Source organism: Glandiceps talaboti, chromosome 19 (genome assembly GCF_964340395.1).
Source record: "Glandiceps talaboti chromosome 19, keGlaTala1.1, whole genome shotgun sequence".
NCBI lineage: Eukaryota > Metazoa > Hemichordata > Enteropneusta > Spengelidae > Glandiceps > Glandiceps talaboti.
Genome location: NC_135567.1, coordinates 16,735,306 through 16,762,805, shown reverse-complemented (window position 1 = coordinate 16,762,805; position 27,500 = coordinate 16,735,306). Strand labels below are relative to the sequence as shown.

Below are 27,500 nucleotides of genomic sequence, written 5' to 3'. Positions count from 1 at the left end.
TGGCTGAATATGTTACTATATAAACATGTTATGAATATGTGCCAAGTGAGCTGGGATCTGCGTATAGTGTATAGTTTATGTAAAACAGATGATGATTGGGTATTGATCACGATAATTTGATACAAGTTTTTGAATTGGATGAATATGTTGTGTAATTTATGTGTGTCTCTTTTGAAACAACCTGGTACCTAGTATTGTAACGGTTCTTACTGTACGACCAAAACATTCTAATTGCCTGCGAGTAACGTTTCACCTGACCTAGTCGGCAGGCTTTTTCAAACATACCACCAAGCGATATGACATAACAAACAAACAAACAGTTTGACAAAGCCTGTCGTCCAGGTCAGGCGAAATGTTACTCGCAGGTAAATATGTTTTGGTCATGCAATAAGGACCATTATGCTACAATGCTTTTAATTACCGACCTGATCAATATTTTCAAAGAAACCTGGTACCTACTTTAGAGTTTCTGTGAAACAGATGATAATTAGCTACTGTGTATCAATTAAATGTGACTTTAACAGTTGACTCAATATGTGGGATACTATTTGCATATTGCAATTTGCATATTACGTTTTCGCTTTCAGATACATATTTTTCATTTGTCTGAGAGTTAGTAAATTATACACAAAACTGTCAATGCAAATTTTTGATTGGCTACTTGGTGCATAAGTTATCGAAGTCACTAATTTAGTGTTTTCTTATGTCATAGAAATGCATTCTTTTTTGACGGTTTGCCCAATATAATGCAGTTAATATGTAAATTATATGTAAATGATATGCAAATTTATTGTATACTTCTTACATTGGAATGTGTTATGGTTTGATGCTTTGAATACCTACTGAACTTATTATGTAAATACAATGGTTGTAAATATTAATTATGTAAATCACATGCAACTGATATGCTAATTTAGTGTATTCTCACTGCACTGGAATGCATTTTCATTTGCTGCTTGGCACGATCTGATGTAATTAATATGTAAATATAATAATAATTATTTAAAATTTATGTAAATGAGATGCTAATTTATCATATACTTACTGCATTGGAATGCGTTCTGTTTTGATGCTTTGCACGATCTGATGCATTGGAGAAGGCTTTGTGACAACCCTCATGCTCACAAACATATGGACGCTCCCCTGTGTGTGACCTGAGATGTGTCTTCAAGTTTTCCAATCTTGAATATGCCTTGGCACAGCCTTCAAACTAGACACAAAGAAAACAAAACAAATGTTAAAACTATAACCAACTATAGAACTTCCTATGACCACATATGGAACAACAAATCCAAATATGGAACTACCAACTCCAAATATGGCATTAAGAACTCAAAATATGGAACAAACAACTTAACAGAGAGCTTTTCATGTCAAACTGTTAGTATTGTTCACTGTGATAGATGGCGCTGTTTACTATCAACTGTAAACTGTCAGTCTTGTTCACTCTGTGATAGATGGCACTGTTTACTATCAACTGTAAACTGTCAGTTTTGTTCACGGCTATGATAGATGGCGCTGTTTACTATCAACTGTAAACTGTCAGTCTTGTTCACGGCTATAATAGATGGTGCTGTTTACTATCAACTGCAAACTGTCAGTTTTGTTCATGCTATGATAGATGGCACTGTTTCTCATTGTTATTGGTGCAATGTTTATGTACAACGGCATTTTAATTTGAAAATGTTCATTTGTTTACTTTTATTTGATTTTAGTCACAACTTATTTTCGTGTCGTTTTCCAGCAAAATAAACAAAAATAAGTCTTTAGTGAAAATTTCCATGTTTAAAGTATTCCATTGGTCTTCAAACCATACAAAAAAATCCATATTAAATATTTTGTAAAAAATTCCTTACTTTTGTTGACATTTACCGTCTTATTTTGTGTGATTGAAACTACAGAAAATGGTCAGCGAATAATTGCTGTAATTCGAGATCTGTAGTTTGCAAACAAGGCAATACCAATTTTGTTTTAAAACTGTGCAGGGGTCAACACTTTTTATTTTATATTAGTAATCAATATGTTATCTTTAGCCACATCCTGCCTGTAATAATCACAGCCAACCTAGAGGGTCTCGTATATCCTCCATTGCTATGGTAACAGAGGTCAAAAGGTTTCTTGCAGAGATAGTGAAGCCACTAATGTGACATCTGATATACTGCAATAACTGATTAAACGGTTGCCGTGGGGACTTGTCGGTTAAGTTGCGTGGTTATTAATGAGATTGGTATGTGAGCAATGTATGTTAGATGGCGAACTGTGTCATCCCGCTAACTTATCAATTCTAACATATGTTAAAGAAATCACTGTCATTTTCACATTATCACTACTCCTGAGTCCTTTATAAATCTACCATGTAGCTTAATCTGTACATGATAAATGGATGACCTACAGGGGGGGGGGGAGACACTACTCTCATAGGGGGGGGGGGAGACACTACTCTCGTAGGAAGGTACACTGTATAGATATCTGCTGCCCAAATGGATCACTTCTTCACAAAAAAATCCCTAAAACTTGGGTCTCTTTTCATCCAAAAAAATCCCTAATCATGGGTCAATATAACATATTACAGAACTGTTGCTAAGTATGGCATCTTACTATAGCTTGAAGGCCTGCACAGTTAAAGTCATGTTAGAGGTGGTTTGTGCAGTACTGATTTCTTGTCAGTGTGTGATGGATCACTGCTAACTGACATTCACTGTTCAGCCCTTCCCTGGGATAAAATTTGGCTAAATTTTGATAGAATTTGTCCGTTTTTCTATAAATTAGAAAGAGATCATAGAAAATAACTTCTTGTATAGTACGGAGACTAGTTGCCAGGCTCATGTTCAAAATGACAACATCAGGAAAGTATTTCTATTCCGATTTTAATCACGTTGTTAATCAATCACTATGACAACTTCAGTAATTATGCGATAATTAGCATACTAGATGCATACTATGACCTGCATTCAAAATTTCAGTCTTTCTTATACCATCACACAATCACGCTCATCTGTAAATTGATCCTGCACACCCCTATTATTTATTAATGCAATCTGCTGTGATTTTAACCCTGTAAGACAAATCACTTTTCCCGCTTAAAGTTTTTAAACAAATTTTTCGATTTTTGTGAATTTTTGCAAAATTTCAACTTTATTTTGGATTAGAATATAAGAGTTAGTCATAAAAAATAAAATAATATCAATATTAATCTTAAAATTTGACAAAATATAGAAATATTTTTTATCAAAATTTAACCATCACATTTTTGAACGTGTCGGATATCAACGAGGTTAATGAAAACTATGAATATCCTTTCATATAATTGGTGAGAGATTATTTTCAGAATCTAAATTGAATATTATGTTTGTCTGATAATTGGATAAATTTACAGCTGTTAACAGGAATCAAATAACTTGCTGTCAATTTTCTGCCTCAGGTTCTTTGACAAAAACTAAAAATTTGCATTTCCTCAGTTCCTTCTAAAAAACTTTGAAATTTGTTTTTTACACAAAATTTAATGCAAATACACCTTATCAATCTTTGTGTCTTCACACAAATTTATATGGAAGTCCACCTCTTTCAAATATCAGGATGCTATTTATACATTGTTTACATCTTTCATTAACAGTTGGAGGTTTACTCATTCACATGAACAACTTTTGGTTCATCATTTTTCACTGCGCCAGACAGGGTTATTCAACACCATGTTGGCATCCAGACTAACTTGTCAATTAGATGTTATACCCCAATATTTTCCTTAGTTCTGCCAAGGAAAATATGAGTGACCTAAATGGGCCTTTGCCACTACAAGTCACTAGACAAGTAGTGACGACCATCAGGTAATGAGTATTTTTAGGCTGAATGAAGAAAAGTATTGGGAGAATAACATAATTATACCAGCTCCAGTAATATCAAAGAAAAATTGGGGAAAATAATGGCAATTTTTAATGTTCTGTCTCATACTTTGAATACAGCAGAACCAACGACGTTGTCGTGACATAGACTTGTGCTGTCATCATGTAGAATGACCAGAGTATATATTCTATATTTTTGGTTTATGCATGGTACAAAGGTCAATACATCCAATCAAGAGAACCAAATCTCTGGTAGTCTAGTCTAGTACTTACAAATGTGGTCAATTTTTACAATCTCTATCTCTCCATGTATAGTCAAATGGACAAATTCTACTAACATCTAGCTAAATCTCCTGCTGGGGAAAGGCTGAACAGCGCATGTCATGTACCTACCACACATTGATATGTGGCTGTAATTGGTTACTTCTTTCAGTTTACTATGAACTCACAATCATACAGCACATCATATCACCTGAGAATGTGATAATGTTATCATTTATATCAACACTCCAATAGCATTAACCCCTTCAATACTGAAAACATTCCCGCCAAAATTGTGTGGACAAAATTCTTGTTTTATGTAAGTTTTTGGCATATATCAACTTCATTTTAGATTGGAATTAAAGAAATGTTACTTCCTAATAACGTAATATTATTGGGATTATGAAAATATTCATATAAATTGGATCCCCATATTATTTAAAACTCGTCTCTAGTCATGAAAGGGTTAAACTATCTGTAAGACCCACCACACGTATGTGTAGCACTGAAATGTAGTACTAGAGAAAGACATTTGCCTATAAGGTAGAGAGAGAGAGAGAGAGAGAGAGAATGTAAAAACCACATGTATAGCTACTACACTAAATTGAGTACCAGTGTGGAGAAGAACTTAGCTGAGATCGGCAAGCAATGATACCAAACTAAAGCTACCCTGACATCTTTAATACAGTACTTTTTGTTTATTTTTGTTAGGAACAAGACACCATGGTTAGCAAAGGATGTCTTGAGGCTGACGTCCTGCTGTTATGGTTCAAAGGTCAATGCGATACTAGTACAACTTAGACCTTTCACCAGCTGACTCACATCTGTTTTGATTTTTACAACTACTGATTGAAATACAAACCCTGGATCAATGAAAATATTAGCACCAAACTGTGAAATGTCACGAAAGAAAACGCCTACAGCTTCATCAGCACTGACTTATAAGTCTCTTTCATTATTTCCCCCTAAAGGATTGAATGCTGACATTACTAGATTTCACTCTCCATGGCCTGTTTTTTTTTTTTGAAAGATAACCCAAATTCTTGTTGCTTTCACTGCTTTCTGTATTGCTAACAACTCCTCGCTGGTTTTCAAATTATTCACAGGAGGATCTCAAGATTTCAACTTAAAAATAATGACAAGCCTTGGCTACTTCCCCTCCCTGCCCCTTAAATATGTTATAATTCTTAAAATTAAGGATAAAAACTGAATTTATGTTATAAGTAAGGATGTATGGGACAATGTAAATTTACCAAATTTCTCTGTGACCATGTTCTAAAACTTAGTAAAACATTAAATGTATATTTTACCAGATTTCTCTCCTCACTGTTACCAGGGTAACCTAAGTTAGTAAAAACACTGAATGTATATGAAACTGTCAATTTTACCAGAATTCATTTTCTTTGTTACATGGTTCTAAAACTTACAAAAAATACCGAAACTAGATAAATTTAAAAACATATTTTTTGCATGTCAAAGGTCAGAAATCAGTGACAACAGGTCAAATATCAGCATGTCAGAGGTCAAATATCAGCATGTCAAAGGTCATACCTACTATATGTTGTAGCAGCATGAACTCTAGATTGTTAGTAAAGCTTAATCACCAACACAGTATGTCTTAAATTATTAAACTGGACAGGAAGGCTATTAAGATTAGAACTGAGATTAAATCATCAAATGGCCTTGGTGTTGTTAGTTGGATAGCTACACTTGTGGGTACTAAAAGGAGTGTTGCAAAAAAAAAGTTGTTTTCATTTATGAACACTTTAGAATATTTTAATATAACAAACTGTTTATCATACAATGATACCTCCTTAAAGTGTCCACCACATAGATGAGGATTGGGTATTTATTTTGGACTTTTAATTTTACAAAACAATTTTATCATGGTTTCCTACTTGAAAAATCTATGTGAAACAACATACACCCAATCTGTGTTCGTAACTCAAGATATTGCAAAAAGCTGGAAAAAGTGTGCAAAAAGTTTGTATGATTTCTCATGCTTAGGCCACCATTAGAAATATCGCATGCTCATTTTATAAATAAACTACCCAGTGAGTAATATATTGCTCCAAAGACTTGGATTCAAAATCCAACAGCATTTTAGGTGTCAGGTGCAAAATGGCATGTTAAAAAAGATATGACAGCGCCCTCTATGGCTACACCTTGCATAATGGCTGTGTACTGTCATACTTGTGTAGGTATCTGTACACACTAACCTTGAGTACTCTGTCAGTATTGGCTGAGTGTCATCTTGGAATAAACCTGTTCTGTTTTATGTTATCGCTTCACTTTCCCGTTCCTTGATAATCTATTTTTTTTTCTAAAGTGACAGCATGAACAGATTGGCTTCCCTTGGAGGGACCAGCAGCAGATAGTATCACATGTCTTGTGAATACACAAATTATATAATGCTTTAACAAATTCAACATAGCACAAACATATTTTATATTGTATGCATTCTAAAAGAATGCTTGAAATGAGAAGTACCTTTTATTACCATACACCCCTCGAAATAATCCTTACACCCCCTGTCAAATAATGGTTTGAACTTACATTGTCAGACAGTAATTAAGGGTTGACCACAAACAAACACATGGGGGTGAAGTATGGTGGTCTACTTCCTGTGTTTTTTGACCAATGTATGATAGTGAGATAAAATGTGGTAAATCTCACACACACTTGGTATGGTAGTGACTCAAAAAATTACACTACACAACTATTAACTATAATTCTCTGCATTTGAATGGGAATTGAGAAATAAGACAATTCTTTGAGGTATATCTGTACCTATATACAGGTGAAAGGTGAAGAGTGAAGTCTGACATTAGACTCTTTGTCTTAGTTATAGAGCAGACATGCTGTATGTCGAGGGAGGGAGTGAGGGAGGTGGGAGGGAGGGAGGGAGGGAGAGAGAGAGAGAGAGAGAAAGAGAGAGAGAGAGAGAGAGAGAGAGAGAGAGAGAGAGAGAGAGAGAGAGAGAGGAGAGAGAGAGAGAGAGAGAGAGAGAGAGAGAGAGAGAGAGAGAGAGAGAGAGAGGGAGAGAGAGAGGGGGAGAGAGAGAGAGGGGGAGAGAGAGAGAGAGAGAGAGAGAGAGAGAGAGAGAGAGAGAGAGAGAGAGAGAGAGAGAGAGAGAGAGAGAGAGAGAGAGGGGGAGAGAGAGAGAGAAGAGAGAGAGAGAGAGAGAGAGAGAGAGAGAGAGAGAGAGAGAGAGAGAGAGAGAGGAGAGAGAGAGAGAGAGAGAGAGAGAGAGAGAGAGAGACACACACACAAGAATAGCTATCATCAACTTACAATACAACAATTTATTACTACAACCCTGTTTCCATTTGACTAAACTCTACGGCTGGTTGTTTCACAAATTTTATTTTCAAGTCCTAAACTTCATTTTGAAAGCTGGTGGGGTCTCCATGAGTACTTATAAATTCAATGAGTTGCAAGTTGTATCAAGAAACTTGTGTATACTGTGTAAATCCACTATTGACTGAGGTCTTCAACATTTCCTCATAAAACAAATACTTGAAGAGTTGAATGTATTTACCTACAGTTATTTTATGTGTAATTCACAGCTACTTACATGTCTCCTTCTGTTGCACCACTTTTGTCAGTTATTCTTTTGAAGTGCTACAGTACAACCCTAAGGAAACAAGTTTGCCGTTAACAGGAAATTCATGCTGTCCTGTTCTACGATATAGCTTGGCTATTTGTAGCCTGGAATCCATACTGTCCTGTTCTACAGTACAGTACAGCATGGCTATTTGTACTAAGCCTGGAATCCATGCCTGGAATCCATACTGTCCTGTTCTACAGTATAGCATGGCTATTTGTAGCCTGGAATCCATACTGTCCTGTTCCACAGTACAACATGGTTATTTGTAGCCTGGAATCCATACTGTCCTGTTATACAGTACAACATGGTTATTTGTAGCCTGGAATCCATACTGTCCTGTTCCACAGTATAGCATGGCTATTTGTAGCCTGGAGTTCATGCTGTCCTGTTCTACAGTATAGCATGGCTATTTGTAGCCTGGAGTCCATGCTGTCCTGTTCTACAGTATAGCATGGCTATTTGTAGCCTGGAATCCATACTGTCCTGTTTTACAGTACAGCATGGTTATTTCAACTGTCGCCTGGAATCCATACTGTCCTCTGCCTGTCATACAGTACATGTATGTACATGTAGTTTAGACACTCGGCTATCTGTCTTAAAATATGTGCCTGAATATACATGTACTGTGAAGCCATTATGCTGAGTCATGTACCCTAGTCTCCTAGCTAACAACTACTATTATACAGAACTATGTAATAACACAAGTAGTTCAGATAATCGGCAATCATACAAATTATATGGTGATGCTAGGGAGTCTAACTGTTCCAATCCCTAACCTAGATCTAAATAATCTCCTTAGCTTGACTATAAATGTGTATACATTGAACGGTTGGTCCACTGTTCTAAGTTCTTGCCAAATAATATTGTTAAACATCAGATAACAGCTCGATACAACCCATAACACCAAAGTAAAGCAGTTTTCTGTATGTACCATAATCATTTATAGCATCCATATCAAGTACAACCCATAACACCAAAGTAAAGCAGTTTTCTGTATGTATCACAATCATTTATAGCATCCATATCAAGTACAACCCATAACACCAAAGTAAAGCATTTTCTGTATGTACCATAATCATTTATAGCATCCATATCAAGTACAACCCATAACAACAAAGTAAAGCAGTTTTCTGTATGTACCATAATCATTTATAGCATCGATATCAAGTTCAACCCGTAACACCAAAGTAAAGCAGTTTTCTGTATGTACCATAATCATTTATAGCATCCATATCAAGTACAACCCATAACACCAAAGTAAAGTGTTTTCTGTATGTATCACAATCATTTATAGCATCCATATCAAGTACAACCCATAACACCAAAGTAAAGTGTTTTCTGTATGTACCACAATCATTTATAGCATCCATATCAAGTACAACCCATAACACCAAAGTAAAGTGTTTTCTGTATGTATCACAATCATTTATAGCATCCATATCAAGTACAACCCATAACACCAAAGTAAAGCATTTTTCTGTATGTACCACAATCATTTATAGCATCCATATCAAGTACAACCCATAACACCAAAGTAAAGCAGTTTTATGTATGTATCACAATCATTTATAGCATTGACATGCATGGCAAGGAACAAACTAAACGTTTCATAATTTGTTTTTACAACATAAATAATTTCTCTTTTTCAAGTTGGCCACCCAGGCCGTGAAAAAAGAATAGTTTAAAATAATTTACTTTAATTTAGGAACAGGATGCAGGCTTCAGTGGTCACAGACACTAACTATATCTGTTATATATAAATACATCACACCACATCACTTGGCAGGTTTCTTTTTGTGAAGTGAAGAAATTCATTAAATTCATATTGTGCAATAGCTTATGATTATGTTTATATGAGACATTTGATGGCGAGGGGGGGTGATGAGGAGGTAGGTAGGTAGATAGATAGATAGATAGATAGATAGATAGATAGATAGATAGATAGATAGATAGATAGATAGATAGATAGATAGATGGATGGATGGATGGATGGATGGATGGATGGATGGATGGATGGATGGATGGATGGATGGATGGATGGATGGATGGATGGATGGATGGATGGATGGATGGATGGATGGATGGATGGATGGATGGATGGATAGATAGATAGATAGATAGATAGATAGATGGATGGATAGATATATATATAGGTGGATAGATAGATAGATAGATAGATAGATATATAGATAGATTAGATAGATAGATAGATAGATAGAGGGATGGATGGATGGCTTGACAGATAGATAGATGGATGGATAGATAGATAAATTGAAAGATAGATAGATAGATAGCTAGATAGATCAATAGATAATATAGATAGATCAATAGATAATATAGATAGATAGATAGATAGATAGATAGATAGATAGATAGATAGATAGATAGATATATTCATAGATGGATAGATACTCTCTATTTTTTATTTTTTTTTATCTTAGTCTGGTTTCTGTACACTCTATTTTTACCAGCTTTCCCCATTTGTGTTGTCAGGGTTCCCACCCCTTATTAAAAAAGACTGAAGAACCTCAATTTGTAAAATGATTGAGTTTTGATATAAAGGGATTGCTTCTAGTTTTTCTGGTAATATAATAATTAGTGCCTTTTATCCTTCAGTTACTGTCAGAGTTTGATTTTATTTAGTTAAGTACCGCTTTCATTGCATCTGAAATGAAATCCTAACCCTGTGAATCTAAAGAAATCCTGCAAACAAACTACTATAAAACCATTCCACCGAATAATTTTGGACAAAAAGTCTTCTAATACCCCGTGAAAGAACCATAGCAGTGTTTTCTGTCTACTGACAGCCAGATAATGTATTTAAATTTATGCAAATCTGTTACGTAATATGTGGACTAAACCGTTATCATGGCTGTTTTGTGAGCGAGACATCTCATTAGTTTCAAATTGTTAAGTTCATAATCCCCGACTTATCGCCAAACTCTATTTAAGGTAACACTATCCAAACGGTTAATTAAGTCGTTTTTTTGACAAACACACGACAAAACACTGTGAAATGCGATACTTTCGGCATGAATAACACACTTTGTATCATTTACGATTGATTCGGCACCAAAATAATTTCACTTTTTGAACATGTTGCGAAATATATGCCTTTAGGATATATTTGAGGTTTTCATTTATGATGAACAGACCGACAGACGGATTTACAGTTGAGTGACATCTCTTGTGTACTCAATTCATTCTGACAGACAATACAAATGGCTTCAATCGTCTTTTTATTTCACTGGTCTGTAGATATTGATCAAGTCTGTCATCTGCTTTATGTAGCAATGAGGCCAGACAGGTTTTGAGATAAGATAATAAACGGATTTCATTCCAGAATTGAAGTCGGGCCAGAGGGGATATCTATTTGTTAGCTTTCTCTTCTACAGACGACAGACGGCAGTTATGAATACATGGTGGAGAAACTGTGGGGGTATTTCGGGGGACTGAATAAGCCATTCCAGACTGCAAACAGGAAATTCAGAATACAGCGCCCTCACTCAAAGTGGGGGTATCATCACCTCATAGTACAATTTCTTAAGAGCTTTGTTCCTTGTATTCTGTAGAAGTGTAAATCAGGGATGTTTTTTCGTATTGTTCAGACATCAAGGAAAGCAGCAGTGCTCTATGATTAACCGAGTAACCTATACAATGTATACCCCCAAGGTACACACAGACAGGAAGTAGAGCGCCACCATGGCAAATTTTGGAAAGGCCTATTTATGTTACACATTCAATTATTATGCTATGTTTTTCTCTGTAACCTGTGTTCTTAACTGAATATCTAGGAAACAATAAATCTCACCAGATTTCTCTGTCTCTGTTACAAGACTTTTAAAACATTGGCAAATACACTGAATGTATAGGAAACTAAATTTTACTGAATTTTACCCTCTCTGTTACACTTGACTTGTAATTTTTGATATTTGGTAGATATGTTTAGTGTATTTTGTAAGCCTATAATTTCTGGCAATAAAAGTTATTATAACTCACTGTGCATTTGTGTGGTTTTTCTCCAGTGTGTCTTCTCATGTGTACAACCAGCATGTACTGGGCTTTGAACGGCTTCAGGTCTCGTATACAGTCTTTCCATCGACAGACAAAATCTTTACGTTCTGCATGTATGTGGTCATTGTTAATGTGCTGAAAGAAACAAAAAAAAAAAAAAAAAAAGTTCTGTCATGATTTTTATAACTTGTGTAAAGTCCGCACACTCTTGGCATCTGTAGTACATTTCATCTCATGCTAGGGGGTCTAAATAGAAGGTTGACTTACATGTATTCTCGGTACCTGGAATAGCATTTTATCTCATGCTAGGGGGTCTAAATAGAAGGCTGACTTGCATGTATTCTCGGTACCTGGAATAACATTTTTTCTCATGCTAGGGGGGACTAAATAGAACAAGAAGGTTGACTTTGTAATGTATGTGAAGTGAGCAGAGAAGAAGTTTTGGTGTAAACCAAGAAATTAAATAGTTTCTACATGTAGAATTCTATTTCCGGTACCAAGAGTTGACGAACAGTGTTTTTCCTTCTTTTTTTCTTTCTCTTGTTTTTTCTCTACTTTAATGTCAATTTTTTGTGGGATGGGGCAAGACCTTAGAATTTGAAATAAAGAAAAGCAAAACATTTTAGTAGTATAGTAACTGTGGAATGGTAAATTGGAAAGGAATACTGTGTTTCGATTCGCCTACTACAGACATTGATCAAGCAATGATTTAATTATCCATCGTTAATGTCTTTCTGTGAATTGGCAGAATAATATCATTATGATAATTATTATATTTTTATCATCATTATTATTATTATCCATCGTTAATGTCTTTCTGTGAATTGGCAGAATAATATTATTATTATAATTATTATATTTTTATCATCATTATTTAATTATCCATTGTTAATGTCTCTCTGTGAATTGGTAGAATAATATTATTATTATAATTATTATATTTTTATCATCATTATTATTACTATCTCACCTGCACAAGTTCTTCTAGAGTCTCAAAATGTCTACGACACTCTCCCCACTCGCAGTCTGTAACGACTTGTACGTCTTCCTCCTCCTTAATCTCACCGGGCGTTGGTACGTTCATATTTTTCGTGTCCATATTTGTTGACGACGACACTGTCGCAGGTGGTGATTTAGCCGCCTCTTCTTTGATCTTGGATCGTTTTGTCATTTTTTCCTCTGAGCTTGTGACAGCCGGGGAGTCCTCCGCCACACTAGTAGCAGTTGTCTACGAGGGGTACGAGTTGAAAGTAATTAACTGTCAGGTGTGTTTATATTATTATAAATGTATTCATATCACATGACAATTTTAACTAAGAACATAACAAATTGGAAAAAAATACCAGGCTGAAACCCTGTGTGGAACACTGTTACCATGGTAATAACCTTCTTATGAACAGGAACTGAGGAGGTCGTGTGTCATGTGTCTTGATGGTTAAAACTTGTTATCATACCAAATAAGGGTTGTGTCAGGTTTTACTAGTTCGTAATAGCTAGTTAACAATTACCAAATAAAACTACCACAAATTAACACAACAATCTAATCTTTGCCCGCTAAAATCATAAAACCTTAAATAAAACACCATTTGACTGGATTAAAAAATATTCACAAGATGGCAACACCACGAGCGTATATCTGAGCAAAAATTGACATTTATAACTGAAAATGAAATTCAAGAAACTTATAACACATAATTTGAAATTTTCTTCTGACTTTAATTAATTTCTGAGTCATTGAGAATATTTAAATAATAATTATAAATTTAAAGTATCACAATATGGACACTTACTCGTACTTTTTTTGACTTATTTTTCATTTTTTACCGACCGAATGACCCATGATATTTGAAGTGTTACGATGAGAAACCTACTAAGATTTTAATGTAGGCGTCATAACAGAAAATATGTGAAAACAGCTATTAAAAGAAAAAAACAACCGTTTCATGTTTATATTTGGAATTGGAATGTTGTATTCAAACAAGGAAACCATCTAATATGCATTTTTTTATATTTTCAGTAGAAAGCTGTTGCTACAGCAAGTAAATAATTGCCCTCCCCTAAGTTTTTAAAGATAGTAACAATGTTACGTTCATATCAGTTGTCACGATATGGAATTTTGCCAAGTCATAATATCAGAAGTTGAAAAAAATATATGGTTGGTAAAGTCGTTAGACACACATATTTAAGTAATTATGGTAAAAAAAAAATACAATTCTTTGTTAAAAATCAATAGAAAAACAACAACAAAAGTAACCATGGCATGGCAACATTTATCTTACAACTGGAAACTGTTTTAACTTTTTATACTTTTTGGGACCAAATTTACTAAACATCAGGAGAAATATCAAGACAAATTCTACTTCTTTTACGCGAGACTTTATGTACGTAAAAGCCACATGTTATTTCACATACCTGCACATCACTTTCTGACGGTTTTCGTCCAGTTTGACTTTCTTCTGGGATCTTCGGTGTTCCTGGCGTTTGAGCTTGCGAGAGTAACGCCATCATTGACGGATGTTGGGGCAATGCCGTATGATACGGCTGAGGTGCCAAAAACGGTGTTCCAACAAGACTTTTTTGTCGCATGAAATGCTGTTGAAGTTGTAAATGCGCTGGCGACATCGGTGGCGGCACAAATCCGAGTGGACTGATTGTACCCGCGGAAAGATGACCGTACGATCCACTTGCTGACGAACTACGAGAACTGCTATTAATGTACGCAACTAATGAGTTCGGTGAAGTCCGTATCATTGCATTAATGTCTAATGATTCGTTTGAGAGCGGTGATATAGAAAGTGCTCTTTTCCGACTAAGTCTTGCAGATGGCCGAGGGCTAGAGAATCTTGAACCTGTAAATCAACAGACTTATATTGTCAGAATTGTAAGATAGACTTTGAAGGTTTAGGAAATAATGTACCTGTGAGGGTTACCCCAAGCTCAACCTCTGGAATATAGAGAAACTTTGATGCCACCCACGCTGCAATGCATGGCAAGTTTCTAAGGTGCTGTATGTGTACGTGCTTCTCCCAATAACAGAGAAAGCGTCGTGTAACACTTCTTGCCACCCACGCTGCAATGCATGGCAAGTTTCTAAGGTGCTGTATGTGTACGTGCTTCTCCCAATAAGAGAGAAAGCATCGTGTAACATGCAAACAGACACAGAACAAATAGACAGAGAGACAATAAATACTTACTAACAGGAAGATGTCATACATAGACATACAACCAGACATACATACATACAAACCAACAGCAGACATACAGAAATATGGAAAGACATACAAAAAGAGACATGCAAAGACAGACAGACAGACATACATACATACATACATACATACATACATACATACATACATACATACATACATACATACATACATACTGGTACATACAGACAAACAAATGTTATACAATGGCTATAAATAATACAATCAAGCCAAAACTCGTAAGACATTGATTGCATTCTCTAAAATTAATCTAAACTTGACAGTTTTCTTACCGTCGACAGATCCAAAGTCTAAAGCTGAATGGTCAACACTTCCTGCCGTACTTGGTGGACCGCTCATTTCAGAATAAATACTCCGCTGACTGACCATGGCGTAATGATGTTGTGGATAATCCGGTGGCAAGGGTGGCGGCATTGAACCTAAAAAGACATGGAAGTGTTACCCTTACGAAACATACAAGCTTGCCACAACCTTGTACAATCTGGTGGCAAGGGTGGCGATATTGAACCTCGAAGTGTAACCCTTACGAAACAAACAAGCTTGCTGAAACCTTGTCTAGTTTCTTTACAGTATCATTACCATTTACTGATTGAGGGACTTTGACCAGCATGGTCTAGTGAGAAATCATGTTAGCATTCAGACTAGTCACAATGTTGTCCAGGGTTGTGACAAGGTTTTAACAAACTTTCAAACTCACCCTTGATCTGCAGGGTTGCCAGGGGACTCCAAAATAATATGCAAAATAACTTTCTATTATGCAGATTATCTACCAGGTGCATGGGGACTGAGGCCTCTGGCCTGTGAAAGTACTGACATAGCTGGACTCTAAAGGTTACCACTGGATGAAAAAATAATATGCAAATTAACTTTCTAATATGCAGATTACCTACCAGGTGCATGGGGACTGAGGCCTCTGGCCTGTGAAAGTACTGACATAGCTGGACTCGCAGCAAATGGATTTGGATGGTAGGGAAATATCGGGGATTCTGCTTGACTGCCTTGGTGTGACCGGAGATGAAGAATGGATACATCAGATACCGGACTACCACTTGGTCTGAAAATGACAAAAAGAACTAGGATTGAAATCACTGAATATTATACCCATATGTGACAGTGAGCATGCATACATCCTTGATTTGCAAATACATGGTACAAGACACAAACTAAAACTGTACATTGTAGCATGTAGATACAGGGATGTACATAAGGGCCGGTAGGTGTCAAAAACAATAAGCGACTCTGAAATGTTTGCTTGCTACTTCTCCAGGAATTTGTTTCAAATGTCTTTGTTTCAGTATTTGTACCGGTAAGCAGATGCAGGGTTATTATTATTGTAACTACCGCCTCTTTTTTATATTTGTTTGGCTAATTTTTAAACTAGCAATATCCCTGTGATATCAGCTAGCACCACTTCAAGTACTCTCTGGTACATAATGTAATAGCTACAGTTTTGTGTCTATCAATAATAGCTGAATAACAGCTTGGTTTCCGTAGTAATACTTTGCAGAAAACAAGTCTTAGTTACTTTTTGCCGTTACTGAAGGCCATTATTTTGTGTAACTTTTTTGACATGAATCCAGAGACAACTACAATCAGTGGTCTATGCTTTACTACAACCTTGGTTAACATACCAATGTACCAACGGCACAATTATTGTAACCACACCAAAGATCATGAGTGAGATTACAGCTGAAAGCTCGATTTCCATAGTAATACTCTGTGATTTGGGAAATAAGTCTTATGGTCACTTTTACTGTTACTGAAGGCCACTTTTTTTCTTCCTCACGAAAGAATCACTTCAGGAATAACTACTATCTGTAGTCACTCACTCCCCTCACATACAGAAACCTTTGTTAACATATTAATGTCATATAATTATAATTCACCATGAAATAATTATATTATTAGTAACCACCAGCGATCACAAAACTCAGACTACAACCTTAAACTGACACAGTGACAGTTAAAAAAGACTTTTAACTTACAAAATGGTGAAAGAAAATTGCACCGAGGTCTCCATCACTGCAGCTGATCAAAATGTCAACTTACAGAGTTGACTGACTAGGACTGAGATGTTAATCGTGGATGGCACGTACTTATTACGAACAGATGAAAGTTGTTTTGTGTAAATCGTATCCGGTGACTTATAACGCTTCTAAAAGATTGACTAATGAGTTGATAGCCTCGTTAAAGAAGACACTCAGTATTATCCACAGAGAAATATAATAGTTTGACCTTTTGTTTTAAGGTTTCATATGACAAGTTGTATTCTAATTACATGATCTTTTTTTATCTGAAGAGAAATTCTTTTATTTGTGCGACGGAGTAAAATGCCTAGCTACTGAAGCTATACATTTGAATCGTTTTCCTGTTTTTGCAAACATGGAGAATGTTGGACCAACAGTGATAGAAACCATTCACTGGTTTGAGAATAATAATCTTATTTATACTGGATAGTTCTTTAAGCATATAAACACTTATCTCCCAAGAAGTCCAGTGAGGGCCATCCCTCATGGGTTCAGTGTTAGTGCAGGAGGAAACCGAAGTACCTGGGGAAAAACCTGTGTTGTTCAGTAGAGTCAAATTGAACGACACTCTTCTTACTTACAGTGTGGTAAATTTAATCAAACCCTTAATGGGTTCAAACCCTGACTGCAGTAGTAAGAGGCAAGTGGTTTAACCACTCGGCCAGAATGTAAGACCAACGGTGAAAACATGATACAGTAAATTTCACAACACCATTCAGCGTTTCTGTTTGATACAACCACGTAGAAACAAACAAGAAACTGGACATTCCACACTTCAATAGCAAGATCGCATTTTTGCTACATTCAGTCTAAATGAAATAAACTATTTCAATGTATTACAACTCCATGCAGAAACTCGGGTACCAATGTTGTTCTTATCGTAATATCTAACACACGATGAAGGGCACATACAATGTCCTTTGCGGTGTTCGTTTGATTGTCTGTACAGTGGCATGTGTAGTTCATTTCACTTAGACAAAATGTAGCAAGAATCGGTACTTATTATAATAATAATAACTTTTTTTCCTACGAAAAACAAACAAATCAAAATAACAACAGCAACAACAGTGACCATTAGTCCTCTTCAATTGGACGTGTGACGACAATTGTAGGAAATGTAGCTAGAAATAGTCATGCATAGACTAATCGAGTCTAGCTATTCTATCTTAAAGTAAAGCATGTCCAGTTTCTTATTGGTTTCTGCGTGGTTGTATCAAACAGAAAATCTGAACAATATTTTGAAATTGACTTATTTGTTTACGATTAATTCAATGTTTCTGAATTTGTTTTCACATTGATTACACATGGACATCAAGTCAGTGTACAGAGTACCAACAAAGACTCGTAGAAAAGTAGTTCAGATAACCAAAATGACTGTGAATCATTGTAAGTGAAGTTTGGGGAAATGCAAGTAACCAGATGTCAAATGAATGCCTCACATATGGGAAGGTCTTCAATAAGGGATTGTATGTCTCGTTGCAGCTCTCGCGAGATATGCAAATATGCCTAGCAATAATGGTTGACAAACATGTGATCGTGAACAAGCTTTTGCCGTGGTCATGCGCGATTATGTTGAGAACAATAGTCTGGCTAAGCATTTCACACTTTCAGCTTGACCACCCTTACATGTGGTTGCTATGAATGCAATGGATCTTGTGAGATCTGGCACGAAATGAAAAACGGCTTATTTTTTTAACAAGATTAGCTAATGAAGATCGTTTGATTTGACGCAGATATATGGAAGACTGGTACAAGTGATTACGTCAAAGACAATAAAATAGAATGAACATGCAAAGATTATTAAATACCAGACATATATGTCAAACACATGCACAGAAATGTCAAATGTTCTATTGTTTTAAATAATTAATGATAGTGCGTCAGTTTGTGTTATTACCAGAGTAGATCTAGAAAGTTTATATACTGCTACAAAAACAAACAAACAAACATGTAAACAAACACATACAAACAAGTCTACAACAACAACAACAATGTGTAACTGTTGACATGCATAAAGTCAAACACTAGAACACTGATAAAATGACTCACTAATTTTGTTTGAAATACAAAGTATGAGGCAGTGTTCTGAATTACCAACATTTTTTCATGATTTTTCAAAACTAGTGATGTAAGGCATAATTAAATTATTCAACAATATTTTTCTTCATTCAACCAAAAACTTCTCATGATCTAAGTTTTTGCAGTTACTCATCTATCAACCTGTAGTGACAGGGCCCCTTATGTCACTCGTATTTTCATTGCGAAATGAAATATTTGGGAACATTCTAATCGATTCAGTGTTTTCAGGAGAACTATTTTTGATATTAGGAAAATATGAACTTACCGTAATGTTAGATAGAAAGCAGGTTTGTTAGTTTGTTAGTTCTGTGGAGTAGTAGAGAACCTCCTTAAGCAGCAAGAAGACAGCAAAATAGCATTATTTAAAAAATCTTACAGTCATCAGGTGGCAATGAACTAGATATATAACTTGGGAATTAGTTTCAATGAAGGGCTAATAGAATTGACTTCTGATTTCCTATTCTGGAGATTTCAAAAGGTTTGGGCAGATATTTACCCTTCCAGTTGCTAACATATGCTGGTGAATTGAAGGTGTTAGTGTCAGTCGAGTGTTAGCTCTGCCCTAGTCTGGTGTTAACATAGGACTGGTGTAGGTATATTAACCCTTCCAGTAGCTAACACCTACTGGTGAGTTGTTAGTACCAGCCTAGTGTTAGCATTGAGCTAGTCCAGTTACTAATACATACTGGTGAGGTGCTAGTGCCAGTCTAGTGTTAGCATTTAGCTAGTCCGGGGTTGGCATAGTGCTGTTGCCTTTCACTTCGTAACATAGACAGTTTAGAGTACAGATGTTAATTTATGCAAATTTGCACACTACTTTGAATATTCATGATGTAGGATACATATTGCCATGATATAATGCATGATTTTGTCCTAAAACCCATGATTGGCGATAATAGGTACTATGTGAATATTGATGAGATCATTTGCATAATATGTAAAGATATATGAACATACAGCTCATTGAAAATGGTTTAATTTCTTACCAATGGTATGAAATGCTTCATGTTTATATTGAATATTCATAACATGATTTACATATCAATGAGTTTTATCTCTATTTATAAATGTTTTTTTTTCCTTCAAGTTTAATGCTACATCTTAGAATTGCATATTCATGAGATAATTTACATATCAATGAGTTTTAGCTCTATAGATGTTTTTTCCAGTGAAATGCTACATGTTACATTTGAATATTCATGAGATAATTTACATATTGATGAGTTTTAGATGGTTTTATTTCTTACCCGTGATGTGGATGATGCATGTGTGGTTCAAAGTGATATCGACCTTCATGTGTTCTAGAATTGACTGGTATAGGGTGGTGATACGGATACCTTCCTTCATATCCTACCATACTTGGATGGACTGTCAGAAATCAGGAAGTCGAAAAACAACTCAATTAAAAATTACGTCATCAGCTCACATATATATAAGTTATATTTTGATACCAGATTTGAGTTCATCACTTACAAGTGATGGTTACCTTTGTTTCAGTACATAGAAGATTACAAGAACCTTTTCAATATATACAACCCCCCCCCCCCCCCCCAAGAAATGCATATATAAACTCAGCTTGTGTTATTTAATAAGCAGTGAAAAATAAAATCTATTTGCATATTTTACCCCTTACCTAGATGAGCATCATGTTGCATCATCCGTGGGTCAACAACAAATGGTGCTGTTCCTATTGCATGTTGGGAATGTAAAGCTGCATACATGGAACCAGGTAGAGGTCCTCGTCTATGTCGTATCTCATCAGTTGAGGACGCAGCTGCCGATTCCACTTTTGGTCTTGTGTGTGGTTTTTCACCTGCTGATGAAAAAAAAGTTTAAAATTTATTTATTTTCTAAAGCACCTTTCTATTTATCAATATTCAAAAGCGCTGTACATAAAATAGATTTAAAAGCATGGTAAAACAATATAATAAAGCTAAAAACAACAAATTGGTTACAATAATTACAAAAAGGCTAAAATGACTACTTAGTAAAAGACACGTGGTAATAAATTAATACAGCTTATAATATTGTTTAAACAGATGTGTTTTAAGTTCACATTTAAAAAGTTCAATGTCAGTGATCAGCTTTAGTTCTCCAGGAATTGAGTTCCATAGCTTTGGTCGACAAATGGTAAGCGCTCTGTCATTTAGTGTATTATATGATCGAGGTACAACAAGATTTTGAATATAGTTGTTACGTAAATTGTAACGAGAATTGTTGGTACGTGTGAACGAATCTTGGATATACAAAGGTGCTTTACCATTCAAAGCCTTAAAAACTTAAAATTACATGAAATTATATGAAATAAATCCTCTTTCATTACTGTTCATTTTGCTGTTCTTGTGTTACAAGGAGTAACATTGTGTCTGTGGCCACTGAAGCCTGCATCCTGTTCCTAAATTAAAGTAAATTATTTTAAACTATTCTTTTTCCACGGCCTGGGTGGCCAACTTAAAAAAGAGAAATTATTTATGTTGTAAAAACAAATTATGAAACGTTGTTTGTTCCTTGTCATGCATGTCAGTGAACGTATGATGGGACAACTAAAGTACATTGTACTTGATATGGATGCTATGATCGATTGTTGTACATACAGAAAATGCTTTACTTTGGTGTTATGGGTTGTACTTGATATGGATGCTATAAATGATTGTGGTAAATACAGAAAATGCGTCACTTTGGTGTTATGGGTTGTACTTAATATGGATGCTGTAAACGATTGTAGTACATACAGAAAACTGCTTTACTTTGATATTATGGGTTGTACTTGATATGGATGCTATGATCGATTGTGGATAATATACAGAAAATGCTGCACTTTGGTATTACATTAAATACACACACACACACACACACACACACACACACAATTTTCCACATTCTGAACTGTTTTTAATCACAACATCAAGTTCTTAACAAGTCAGTTACATCACAGTTTGAAAATCCTTTTGTGATAAACCTTTTCAACCAGATGTCTGTCTTCTAGATTTCAACTTCATTGTATCAATCTAGCCCCCAATCTATTTTTCAACACTGAATAACCTAAATCTCCTTCTTAACTAATTGGGAATCACTCAACGATGTTAAACACAACCCTCTCTAAAACATCACATTGTTGCAAACCATGCTTGAGTTAACCAGCAGCTAAAAGATTTAGGTTTGATGACATAACTGACATTTTATTTGCATGACAAAAGAGTTAACAGTAATTAGGCAATATTAAGAAAAATATTTGTTTCTGACATTCTTCACCACATAGTTAAGAGATAGGGGAACACTAAATTTTGGTGTGTCATTAGAAATTGTGTGTGTCAGTGGCACGTCAAATTGGCTTAGAGGGCACACTCACCACATAGTTAAGAGATAGGGGAACACTAAATTTTGGTGTGTCATTAGAAATTGTGTGTGTCAGTGGCACGTCAAATTGGCTTAGAGGGCACACTCACCACATAGTTAAGAGATAGGGGAACACTAAATTTTGGTGTGTCATTAGAAATTATGTGTGTCAGTGGCACGTCAAATTGGCTTAGAGGGCACACTCACCACATAGTTAAGAGATAGGGGAACACTAAATTTTGGTGTGTCATTAGAAATTGTGTGTGTCAGTGGCACGTCAAATTGGCTTAGAGGGCACACTCACCACATAGTTAAGAGATAGGGGAACACTAAATTTTGGTGTGTCATTAGAAATTGTGTGTGTCAGTGGCACATCAAATTGGCTTAAACTTAGAGAGTACACTGTCTGTGATACAGTAGATCGTCACTCTGACAACAGTGCAACCAACGTCTATGGCCATCGCATCATTAGGCAGTTTTGGCCAAAACGAAATGAGGTTGTTAATACTGAAAAAGGGTCTTTTTTTTTCTTTATTCATCTTTTTTTCTTTGGGGAGGGGGGGGGGTGGGGAGAATTATTTCAACCCAGAGACAAGATACTCATTGGTCACAATACTTCTGTGATAGTTTGATGAGGTGCGAAATAAGTAAATGAAGACAATTATTGGTGAAGTAGATGAACACAATATGTATACTCTATTGTATAAATTCGACTTACATTCATGTTTCCAGATTGTGATTTTTAAAATGAACTCTTGACCAAAGATACTTTGGTAAGAAAATTTACCCAGAAATGGAAGTAAAATTCTCACCAGTTTTCGGATGCAAAAATGTTTAGTTTAAATTCTAGGATCGGGTGCTTTATCAGAAACACATAATTTTTTGTATTTGGCCTAATACAGGACTTTTTTTTTCTCCTTGAGGGAAGAGGCAGAGATACAACTAAGTTCTAAAGACAGATTGGGCAATCTTCCAAACGCCAAAAGTATTGGGTTCAAAACAAACACAACGTTCACGTTCATTTAATAGAAAAGAAACAAACATAGTCTTGAAATAACGTATTCTATGGTTTTCTACATGTTCTAAAAGTACCCCGGTAACTGCAACAACACACCTTAGTGTGTTATCAAAATGAAAATTTCACTGCAACCTTTTTCGTTTTACAGATGATGTCAGACAAGCTCCCTAAAGAAACCTTGTTTGTTTAAGGAGCAAAGGTGTCTGGTGCCAAAGTGATTGCTGAACTTTATTTCCACACTTTTACCCAGCTTGAATTTAGAAAGTTTTCACACCTTCAATGATAACAGGTTCTGTATTTACTAATGAGATGTTGATTAAAATTGACTTCTTATGTGATATACAGTGCTGGGTTTCTGGTAGTATTTTTAATGTATTCTTTGATGTGTTTACATTTTGTATAGATCTTAGGGTGTAACTGCTACGTTTCTACAATTTTAACATGTCAATAAAAATGGCAATGTCATATTTGTGGGGAAGGGGAGGGGGGGGGATGCTTCATTTTGTGATAGTCTATGATCAGTGTGCTTTAATGATTATGATATCCAAATTTTGTTGATTTGTGAGTCAAAATGATAAAAACTGGCATTTTATTGTGAGTCAACACATAGTAAGAGATAGGGGAACACCAAATTTTGGTGCAGAACTAGAAATTGTGTGCATCAGTGACACATCGAATTGGCTTAGAGGGCACACTCACCACATAGTAAGAGATAGGGGAACACCAAAGTTTGGTGTGTCATTAGAAATTGCGTGCGTCAGTGGCACTTCAAATAGAGGGTACACTGTCTGTGATACAACGTCTATGGCCATCGCATCATGACATTAGGCAGTTTTGGCCTAAAAGAAATGAGGTTGTTTATTGAGCCTGTGTGATATTGTGTGAACATCCCGATGTTATGACTTTACTTGTATGTGACCAGTGTGCCCCTCTAATGATAGCCAAATTTTATTATTCTGGGTCAAAATGCTAAAAAATTGCATTTCTTGTGAGTCACCACATAGTAAGAGATACGGAAACATCAAATTTTGATGCGTCACTAAAAATTGTGTGCGACAGTGGTGTGTCAAATGGATTTAGAGGGCACACGTCAATCTTATTAAATAATTTGTTGTACTAGAGAAAGCCATGTGATTATATGGTGACGAGAGCGATTATAGAAAACTTGCCCAGTTCTAGATTACTTCTAACGTGACCTGTAACAATTTGAACAACATGACTGCATAAAATTCAGGTCATATTTTTTTAGTCAGTTTGATGTTATGATTGCATGCATGTCTTTAGAAGTAGATAGGAACGTTTGTTATTCCACCAAACCTACTCATTGTAAACTTTGTTATTTCAACACTGAAAGTGACACCTTCTAGTGTACATTCACTTTGTCTTTGGTTACTTCACAGTTTCTGCCAAACCATACGACGACAAATTTGTGTACAAAAAGTTGAAAACCTAACTTTTTTATCAATAATATTTTTCACCATATTTTCAAATTCACATGTAGTGTACACTGACATGTGTATGTTTGGTTAATGGTTACTCCACTGTTTTTGCCAAAACAAATGATGACTATTTTTTCTCCAATATTTATAAATTAACATGTTTAATGGAATAAATTATATCCATTTTTGTCAAAAAAGGTGAAGTTTTTGAACAAAATGTGCAATTTTTATTAAGTTAATACACTGTCACGGACATTATAATTTGCATATTTATCAAAACTTTACCCAACTACAAATACACAATGAATACAAGTTTAACAGAACTCTTTCGATTGGACAAGCATGCCATCATTCATATTGTCATTTGCATATTTGTTGAGCTACTTTCTACTATTGGACGAGCACATACATATACTCAATATAATTTGCATATCATTAAGCTATTGCCTATTGGGGCAGACATATGCCTTCACTCAATCTAATTTGCATATTCATTATAAACTATTGTCTATTGGGACAGACATATTGTCACTCAATCTAATTTACATATTCATTAAAATATTGCCTATTGGGACAGACATATATTGTCACTCACAATTGAATTTGCATATTCATTAAAAATGTCTATTGGGACAGTTCACTCAATCTAATTTGCATATTCATAAAAACTACTTTCTATTGGATAAGCACATATAATACTGTCACTCACTTCTAATTTGCATATTCATTAAACTACAGCTACACAATTAACAAGACTTCAAGTTGTTTTCTAAAGGAGTCCCAGTCTACTTTCTATGGTGTGATTACATCATTAAATGGCTGACAGCGTTTTTCAGCTTGACTGGACACAAGTAAGATTTCTTTTGTGGCAACACATATTGTTAGTTATATTCTCAGCTACTGATATCCCTATTGGAATTCACAATGTTACTTCTAAATCTGTCTCCTTCTAACTGTCTATCATTGTGTTACAGGTATGACAACATTCCCGCCATAATTTTCCCAAAATCTTCCAAATTTCTAGGTTTAAAAAAAATATCTTTGTTCATGCATTTCGTTCCATGTTACTTCAAGTCTGTCTCTTTCTAACTGTCTGTCAATGTATTACACAATGCATGACAACATTCCCGCCATAATTTCGAAAATCTTCCAAATTTCTAGGTTTTTTTAAAAAAAATTGTTGCTTATGCATATTGTTCCATGTTATTTATGAAGATCTGTTTCTCACTGTTGGTCAATGTGTCTAAAATGGATTACTGATTTGAGGTCAAAAAGGGTCTAAAGTGGAATATTGAATTTTGGTCAAAATGAGTCTAAAATGGGGTATTGATTTTGGTCAAAATGAGTTTAAAATGGAATATTTGTTTTTGGTCAAAATGGGTCTAAAATCGGGTACTGGTTTTTGGTCAAAATGGGTCTAAAATGGGGTACTGGTTTTTGGGCTAAATGGGTCTAAAATAGAGTATTTGTTTTTGGTCAAATTGGGGCCTGTAGTTTGGCTGTATCGGCAGCATATTCCTACCAGAGCTGACTACTGGAAACCTCCCTACCAGACAAAGCTGGCTACTGATACTGTCCTGGGAACATTATCCAGTAATTCCCAAGCTTTTCTTTCAAACATTTTTGTTTATTTTTAGTATACAAAAGATATCTTAGATCAATATAAATATTTGGGTCTAAAATATTCCAAATATTTATTCACACACACATATCTAGATATTGTATGACTTATCAGTTGTCTTGGTGGTTTCAGTTACCCAGACTCTCACCACTGGGGGCTCTGCCTACAAGACCTCCAAGCCAGAGTCTGGGGAAAGGAGATTCCAACTTGCAGGAAGTACCTTTCAGAGCAGTGCATGCTGGGGAATACATCACATCCAACATATTGTTGGTTGTTCACAGACTATTATAGCTAGTTCAGCTTTACAAGGAGTCTTAGGCCAAAAAAAGAGAATTGTTTCTGGTCAGTACATACAAGTTAAATACCCTCATGTCAGTCTTTTTTTTTCGTGTTTGTCCAGCCCTTGCAGTCTGCCGATCCATGGGAAACACAAAAATAACCCTCCCTACTTCAGTGAAGACAACTGCAGAGCCAATCATGAACAAGCAAATGACATCTGCCCCACATACACACTTCCTCTAGAGTACTAAATAAAAAGAACAGTAACTGCCATAAATAGTAGACTGAGTGACAGGTTTGTTGATAATCAAAAAATAAATAAATAAATAAATTTGTGTCATCACACAACTTTAAGTTTAGACAAATGCCCTGACCAGAAGCAGTTTTTTTTTGGCCTTGTAATGTAACTTTGTGCACCAGATTAACAATAATGATAGTCAAAATAACACTCCAGTTATGGCTGGCTAGTGTACCCTGGTAGCTGTAAAGGTCAGATTATGGACGCACACAGTATCTCCCCTTTATACTGCCATGGTCATATCAACTGTATACACTACTGGATGATCATTCAGTCAATGAATTCTTAACAAGTCACAACAAGAACTCCTACACCATGTATTAGTGAGTTAATTAGTTAATTTGACTAACGAGGCATTAAATGATTTATATGTCTCTTTGTTTTCAAACAATTCTATCTCTTACTGATTGTGTTAGCATATTCTTTTATTTGTAACAATATTTACACAACTG

The 27,500-nt window shown here is 35.4% G+C and overlaps 1 protein-coding gene across 1 annotated transcript in view; it reads right to left on the bottom strand.

The window, feature by feature from the left end:
- The window catches only part of LOC144450068 (zinc finger protein GLI3-like), a 54,522-nt gene that overhangs the window by 7,649 nt on the left and 19,373 nt on the right, over positions 1-27,500 (bottom strand). The window contains exons 2-9 of the mRNA XM_078140635.1: positions 20,691-20,873; positions 20,305-20,425; positions 15,842-16,005; positions 15,224-15,370; positions 14,137-14,573; positions 12,695-12,952; positions 11,710-11,859; positions 1,046-1,210 (exon numbers count right to left, since the gene is read on the bottom strand). Coding sequence (XP_077996761.1) covers positions 1,046-1,210; positions 11,710-11,859; positions 12,695-12,952; positions 14,137-14,573; positions 15,224-15,370; positions 15,842-16,005; positions 20,305-20,425; positions 20,691-20,873 — 1,625 coding nt within the window. The remainder of the gene's footprint in view (positions 1-1,045; positions 1,211-11,709; positions 11,860-12,694; positions 12,953-14,136; positions 14,574-15,223; positions 15,371-15,841; positions 16,006-20,304; positions 20,426-20,690; positions 20,874-27,500) is intronic.